Source organism: Eurypyga helias, unplaced genomic scaffold, assembly GCF_000690775.1.
Source record: "Eurypyga helias isolate BGI_N326 unplaced genomic scaffold, ASM69077v1 scaffold11367, whole genome shotgun sequence".
Taxonomy (NCBI): Eukaryota; Metazoa; Chordata; class Aves; order Eurypygiformes; family Eurypygidae; genus Eurypyga; species Eurypyga helias.
Window position 1 is genome coordinate 1 of NW_010263688.1, and position 8,286 is coordinate 8,286.

General features: G+C 41.7%; 1 protein-coding gene across 1 annotated transcript in view; it reads right to left on the minus strand.

The window, feature by feature from the left end:
- Positions 1 to 260: 260 nt before the first annotated feature.
- Positions 261 to 8,286, minus strand: part of LOC104512944 (nuclear pore complex protein Nup153-like) — a 26,601-nt gene continuing 18,575 nt past the window's right edge. The window contains exons 13-19 of the mRNA XM_010156137.1: positions 6,770 to 6,899; positions 5,059 to 5,193; positions 3,645 to 3,737; positions 3,304 to 3,391; positions 2,952 to 3,071; positions 1,633 to 2,241; positions 261 to 403 (exon numbers count right to left, since the gene is read on the minus strand). Of these exons, the coding sequence (XP_010154439.1) occupies positions 261 to 403; positions 1,633 to 2,241; positions 2,952 to 3,071; positions 3,304 to 3,391; positions 3,645 to 3,737; positions 5,059 to 5,193; positions 6,770 to 6,899 (1,318 nt within the window). The remainder of the gene's footprint in view (positions 404 to 1,632; positions 2,242 to 2,951; positions 3,072 to 3,303; positions 3,392 to 3,644; positions 3,738 to 5,058; positions 5,194 to 6,769; positions 6,900 to 8,286) is intronic.

An 8,286-nucleotide genomic window follows, 5' to 3' on the forward strand; every position in this document is an offset into this window, starting at 1 on the left:
CTTGTTGAATCCATGCTGACTACCCGGTATAAGCTTCCTTTCCTCAACAAGCTTTGAGATGGCACCAAGAAAAAGCTGTTCCAATGTTAGCACCGCTCAAGTTAATGACCCCTGTCAAGTGATGTGAGGCTAAGAATTTACCAGAATGATTCATCACCAAATCCCAAGGACAGACATGTTCAAAATTACACCACGACCAAAAAAAACCCCAAACAACCAACCAAAACCAGAGAGGAACTCAAAGCTTCCAGAACCACAACTCAAGCTACACTGTCATCATCATCATCAGCAACCTCCAGAGGCTTGGAAGACAGCGCTTGCCTCCTGATTTTCTTCCCCTGTAGAGGAAGAGCTGTCACTTGATGCTCTTGCACCCCAACAGAAAACTTCATCTCCGTTAAGCCTGAGGACCGAAGTGGACATCCAGAAGGCACAAAAGCATAACTGTCATGTTCACCTACAGTTTTAAACCACCGAGTGTGGCATTTAAGAGACAGGCAGAAGATAACGTCTGAAATTCCACGCAGGAAAACGTGTCTTCTCTTCCACAGCACATCCGGAGAATTTTTATCCTCCCATTTAACTTGCCTCACTCAACCCCTCGACAGATATAATACAGCTGTGCAATTCTCTGCACCGGGATGCTCATGGCCAACCTGTCACATTTCCAGAATTCCTCCTTGCAATGGCTAGGCTCAGACAAAAGCACCGGCTGATCACCCCAAGGCAGAAACTCCGTGAGAATAAGCTCCCTCTGAAAGGCATCATCTCTTACCGTACAGGATGATTACCAAAGCACAGTCTAGTCCGTCTCAGATTCCCCCTCCCCTCTGCCCCAGCACGCATTTGCCAAGGTGGGTTTTGACATAACAGTATATTAATTGATGTCAAGGGCCAATTCAATTTGTACCTTAAAAATAATACTTACTGCACCCAAAATCCATTACAGTCACACATAATGGAAACAAGCCAGCACCGCATTGCCTGTGGTGCCCACCTCCCCAGGGCCTGGAAGGACCGTGACCTTCCGAGACAAGGCCAGCCCTGTTCTGGAAGGCTACGGCTGGCCTTCATAGGCTTCACCAAACACAGGGTTTTACCTTCGCTTAAGATGACTAGTTAAAGAATACGCTCTATCAAAGCACGGCTCGACCGCACACAAATGCTGAGTAAAGACCTTTTTTGGCCAAGTCCTGTAAATAACATTTCTACTTATGTTTTGGGGGGGAAAGAAAAAAAAGAAAAGAAAAAAAAAAAACCCACAAGAATAAAAATCCCACACCACCACATAATTTTTCACTCTTTCTATGGAGTTCACATTCTTCCCCAATGAAAACGAGTAAGTTGGTTTTAGGTTAACGAAGGCATCCTGTTCAGTCATCTCTCCTCACCCACTGCTATAGTATAATACAGTTGCTTCAATTCAGCTCTGCACTAATACATTTCACAATCGGTTCAATTCACATGAGAGGCTGGAATCCAAGTGCCTGTAACTATTCCTGCAGACAGGCACTGATCCATCCTGCTCAGCACACAGCCATGCTGCTGAAAATATTTTACATATGCAATGCATTTTAGTCAATAAAGAACGTAGAGGCAGAGATTGAAACAACAGAAAAGAGAAGAACTGACCTGGTTTCTCAGACTGACAAGCTACACATTTGCTGTCTTCCGCCTTATTTGACACAAGGCACACCGTACAGTCCCAAGAGCCTTTTGGCTTCTTAAATTTGTCTCCAAACCCCACAGTGACAGCTGTGTCAGTGCTGCTGGAAGAGGACGTCGCTGTCACCGAGCTGTCTGTGACCACAGGTAATGTCAGAGCGGGCATTACTCCTGTTCCGGGCTTTGGTGTCTCACACGCTACACATTTTGTAGCTTCAGGTTTGTTCTGGACCAGACAGGTATCACAATCCCATGTGGTGGGCGCTGTTTTAAATTTGTCTTCAAAGGCCAATACTCCTGCTGTAGGGACTGCTGCCTTAGAGGCGACACATGGACTTGAGCTCATAGTCTGTTTCGTACTCTCAACTGTGGACACTTTAGCAGCTTGACATGTTACACATTTGCCATCTGTGGTTTTGTTTTGCAGACACGGGTCATATGTGTCAGGCTGCCAAAATGAGGATGCATCTTTAGAAGCATTTGCAGAAAAACTACTTATTGCAGGCCTTGTATAGACCACTGTGCTTGTAATAGGTTGTGCAGATGTAGAGGAGTGTGTTTTCACAGACATAAAGCCTAGATAAGACATAGAAAGAGATCATACCAATAAAGCAGTAGCCTCACCACATGCAGGTTAGTTGTAACACTAGACGGCATCAATTTAGACCAAGTGCCAATGGTTACAACCCCACATTTCCACTGACTGCAAGAGGAAGTCCCTGGAAATCTTATCTGAAGGGCTGAAATTTCACATGCTGCACTGGGACACAACAGAACATTTATTTAAAGCTTGATTTAACTCTCAATTTCCAAGAAAGTTTTAAATACGAATCTTCTCTGGTAGGTAGACAGGGATGTGAACAAACGGAACGAAAAGCTGACTGTCTTGTCATGCACTAGAAACCAACCAATTTCATTTTAAGGCACCGTGCCCAATCAAATCAAATTTCTAAAGCTATTTCTGCCACAGTAGATGATTCACATTTACTTTAGCAGCTGCCCAGCAGTTAGCACCTGGAGCGATATTTCCCCACAGACACTGAGTATTAAGCAAGTAATAAAAATGAAAAAACTGTTGCCAAAAATTTTTGCTCAAAGTGCGCTGGACACAGGCCAACTCCTTATTTAAAGGTTCCAATTTTAACAAAAAACAAGACCAACCGGGGGTGGGGGGGGGTGGGGGGTTTTGTTGTTGCGGCTGTGCAGACTTTTTTGTAAAAATCAGCACAGTCACATGTTTCCCTGTATTTTGCAGTATCTTTTTTAAAAGGAGTTTATCATCTCACCTGGGCTTTTTAGAATGTCTAACACACTTCCTTCCTTTAAGACCTTTGCAGGTTTGAGGGGACCATCATATTCTTCTTTTTCTTCCTTCTTATTGCTGGTGCTGTTGACAGTGGTGGTATCTTTAAAAACAAAGCAAAACACACCTTTCACAAAGAAATCCACTTAAAATATATTCACACTCACTAGAAACAACAATTTCCAACTTTTGTGATTCTTACAGAATTCTACCTTGTTTACAACAGTTTATAATTACAATTTGATTAAAAGCAGATCTGTCACTGAAAACACACTTTGCCTGGAATTGCGAACAAAAAATCTGAATTTCTGAGCTGAAATGCTAAAATTTGTTACCTAGAGGAAGCACGGATGTCATTGGTGTGCTACTGGATCCAGAAAGCTCTGCTGATTTTACAGTCGGAACACTAAATGTAAACCCCATCTGCTATGAAAGAAAAAAAAAAACAAAAAACAAAAAACAACCAAAACAGATTTTTCAGATACCAAAACTAAAGAAAATTTAAGCAAATTTCACACACAAATAAGTAATACGAAATCCACTCTTCAAACTCCCGGTATACATATTGGATGACAAATTATAAGACAGAAACCTTTTCATTTGTTTTCCCCATTATCAGGGCCAATTCTGCTTTAGTCTGCAATATTCTACGAAAGGCTTTATTGATTTTACTTACAGACAATGGAGATGCCACTTCCACAGCAGTAGACTTCACAACTGGAGGTGAAAATCTGAACACAGTGCTCCCAGCATTCCTTCCTGGTTGTACCTGTATTTTCAAAAGAATTAAGGTTTGTATCTAAAAGAAAAACACCCTGATGAAACCAGGGCAGCTACCTGAATTCCCTATCTGACAGACGTTCTGCAGTGAAGTTGGAAAATCTGATGTTTGATACTTATTTCTAATCCACAGATAAGAGTTATAAGAAAAGCAAATGAAGCTTGCAAGGGAGCATATAGTACCGCATCATCAAAACCAAATCCCATAAACCAAGAGAAAACACTGAGATGCTACTTGGATCTAAATATAGCCAATATATGGAAAAGCAGATCAGGCGGCTTAAGAACCTTCAATTAACTCCGCTCAATCATAGTCAGAGCTTCAGGAAATACCTCACCATGTTAAAGCTTCACAACATACAGAAATATTTCACACAATCTGGAACAGATGAATGTTTATTCTACTGCAGTGATATGCCAATCATAGAATCAGAATCATAGAATGGTTGGAGTTGGAAGGGACCTTAAAGATCATCTAGTCCCACCCCCCCTGCCATGGGCAGGGACACCTTCCACTAGACCAGGTTGCTCAAAGCCACATCCAGCCTGGCCTTGAAGACATCCAGGGATGGGGCATCGACAACATCTCTGGGCAACCTGTTCCAGTGCCTCACCACCCTCTCTGTGAAGAATTTCTTCCTGACATCTAATCTAAACCTCCCTGATTTCAATTTATACCCATTACTCCTTGTCCTATCACTACAGGCTCACTACAGACCGGCTCTTGTAAAAAGTCCTCTCCCAGTACCCTTGTAGGCCCCCTTCAGATACTGGAAAGCTGCAATGAGGTCTCCTCGGAGCCTCCTCTTCTCCAGGCTGAACAAGCCCAAGCCAAGTTCTCGCAGCCTTTCATCACAGGAGAGGTGCTCCAGCCCTCTGATCATCTTCATGGCCCTCCTCTGGACTCGCTCCAAGTGGTCAATATCCTTCTGATATTGAGGGCTCCACAGCTGGATGCAGTACTCCAGGTGGGGTCTCACCCTGGGTTCATCTTCTACACTAGGTTTATATGACCATTAATGCTACCCCTATTTTCCTAACTTCACTTGGTATAAAATCTCAAGATTTCTATAGCATTTGAAACAGTTTCACAATTAGGTTAACTAGAAGTTTGGCAAGTGTAAGACTGACAGGGGCCGATCCAAAAACTCGATGCCTCCCCTCCAAATTGGAATACACCCCTGATTTATTCAAGAGGATATAAACAGTTGTTGGCTAGTTTCATGAGCACCACAGAAGAAGTTAACACACAACAAAGCTGCTGCTTACTCACCCTAAAGAAGCTCTCGGGACATACAACAAAGGTTTACCTTGTTCATCACTGCTGTTGAAACAGTGCTTGGTGATGAGGCAGTAGTACTGGCAAGGAAATTGAAGTTGAACGAAGGCAGCGATGCAGTGTTGATGGGGAGGGGTATTTTCGGCAGTACAGGTTCTTCCACCTCCTAGGTGTGAATTGCAATCATTGTAAATTTTAATCGGTCTTTCTTTAAAAGCAGGTGTAAATTTTATTTTTCTCTTTTATAAGATTTACTACTTTCCTACCCTGTTCCATCTTTAATTTCTGAAATATAGCTGAGAGATCTATAGATTAAGACAAAGGAAGTTTTCCAAAGGAATCCCAACCTCCCCACCTCAGCCTGCCAGGTCATTTTAACTTATGGCAGGCCTGCTTCCATGTGACACTATACTCCTCTCCTGTGCGGTACAAATACTGGAAGTCAGAGCAAAATTGTTACCACTGTGCAGACCAGAGCGGGACAGATCAGATTTATTTTTGTTTCTGTACTTCAGTTATTAAAGATCTAGAGAAACACCATCCTTTCTAATCATCCTCTCACTTCTTCAATGAAAAGTACATTCTCAAAACAAATCAACCTGTTCCTCTTGCAAAATCAGGCAGGACAGCTGCCAAAGTCTGTGAAGTCACTACTGCAGTGAACTTGAAAAAAGGTAACGTTTAAAGAAGTATGTGGGTTCCTTAACAGTACCAAAAATCCCCAACCAAACCACCAAAGGCCAAAAAAGAAAGCCGGACTAGAAGCACAGAAGATCGTACTCTGATAAATTTAGTCTATACCATGTATCAGGACGCAAATTTAAAACTCAGAAACCAGTGTACCTTAAAAACTTCTGGTCTTTGCCTTTCATACTATTTGATTACCAAGATCAGATTCATTAGCTAGGGTTTAAATGGGAATAGCCAGTCTAATCACAATTTGCACAGTGGTCCCAAGATCTACCCAGAAGTAACTAAGCAGAGATATAAGCTCCTACTACAGAAATTTAATGTATATTACATCTTACATCTATTTCACTGTTTCGATTTGAAGAGTCTATTGGACCTCGATATTCAGACCATTTATATTATAGAAACAATCTCCAGTATTTACTGTTCCTTCATTTCACATCAGGCAGAAGACTGATTTAAAATTTTATATAAGATCCAGTAGTAGTAGGCAGCTTACATAACATCCAATCAGAAAAATAATCTTCGGGATAGTCATGACCACAGATTTATTAAACAGACTTTTCCCATTAAAACAAGAAAAAAACTCCTCTCACAATGAGTTCGATTAAGTGCCAAATATTGTGAATGACCATTAGCAGACATGCAGAACACTGTCTTCTGCTTCAGACTCTTGGCCTGTGTCTTCCTATGGGGCTTAAATATGAAACAACACATTAAACAAACTTTGTTTACTTACATGGCACTTATTTCAAACACCATTGCTTTATAAAAACTCCACAAACCTCCACCAAAATTCATTCCTTCAACTGCTAATGAGAAACTTTATAGTACGAAGCATCTCCAAGCTAATATGACTGAAGACTTCAAAAATATAAAACTGAAGATTGAGCCAACAGATTAAAAAAATGGAGCCTGCCCTGAAACGCACACCAAATCCTCCACAAAACTGAAGTGGCATTATTATAAGTTACTATGAGGCACTAAAACTGGCATACTTAAGTGAGCTACTTCAGTTATCTCAGTGACAGCAATTAACCTGGGTCCCTTACCCATCGTTCTTGTCCAGGTTTTGACATACAGTGTCCTCCTTCTTTCCTTCTCATCTTGCCACCACAACTGTCTCTTCCTGAAGACAGACCATTGGATGCAGGAGTACTGAATTTAGGGCCGGTCAAAACGCTGGCAGAGCTTAACAGGTTGAGGAAGGGGGAAGAAAAAAAAGGGAAAAAATGGGAAAAAAAAAAATCAACTTATCAACTAATTGTTTCAAGCTATTTATAGCCAGTACATCAGTCCTAGAAGTGACACTTTCTAATTGGAATATGGGGGGAAAAAAGAAGTTTCACAAGTTGCTAAATATGCTGGTAGATACCTGATGTTCTAAACAGCAAAAGCTGCATTAGTAAGAGCAGCAATGATAAGGACATACATAAGAAACAGTCACAACATCCATAAAGGAATGATGACTAAGCCAGAAGGACCTGAAATAGAAGAACTCATTTAGATTGTTATTTTCTAATGTTTCCTTTTAATAGCCCAGACAGTGGAAATTTTGACTGTCAGTTCTCCAATTCTGTGACGAGCACGTATCTTTGCAGGGATATAAAGGAACAACTAAAATATATATGGAGAGAGAGAGAGCGTGTGAGAGAGTGCGTGCACACATGTGAAACGCTGCCAGCAGCTCTCAGGGAAGAGAGAGGCTTGAACTTGTGTGGCAACCTAACAGCTTTGGCAGTAGCTCTGGCCTTCCTGGGGCCATCAGCAGCAGCAGAAGAGGTGTCTGGGGCGTGCCAACATTCCAACAGTCTTTTCAGACATGAATACTGATCCCTTTTGTAAGGCATACAAAGGCATTTCTCCGTTCATTACAAAAGCCTAGATCCAAACCAGAAAGATTTCCTAATCCAAGTGGGAAGGGAAAAGGGGAAAACGGGACACAACACCAAAACTCAAACAGAAAATACCCCTCCAAAAACCTATACCACGCCCCAAACCAGAAGTGAACAAGGGAATAACAACAATAAAAAAAAGTGTGGCATCAAAACGAAGTATGCCTGGAAAAAATTACTGTATCAAAACTTATCCTGCAGCCAAGCAGCCAGTCACTACAGAAATGCATTTGATCACAATGGAAGACACCAGGTCAAGTTGCCAGAAGACCGAGGAAGAGAATTGGTCTAAACTTGTCAGATACTTGCAAATAATCTGCTTAGCATTGTAACCACTGAGAGGATGCCAGATCCTTAAGGCCACTTTTCTCTAATCCCAAGTGACAATCAGCTCAAATTCTGGAAAAAAAATCTCATGTCAAAATAGAGCTTTATTCAGACAATTACAGACTGCCTGTAAGAGCCCTTATTTCTCCTTTCTGTTAAGACCTGTCAGATTCTAAGGGGCACAAAGACAGTTTCCTGCCTTCAAGCAAGTAAGTCCCATCAACAATTCTGACCCAGGTTTAGAAACTAAATAGCCTTGGGTAGGCTGAACAGAGATGTACCAAAACACTGCAGGATAACTGCACGAGGGGACTCTGGTCAGCTGCCCCGGATCACTGTTGCATTCC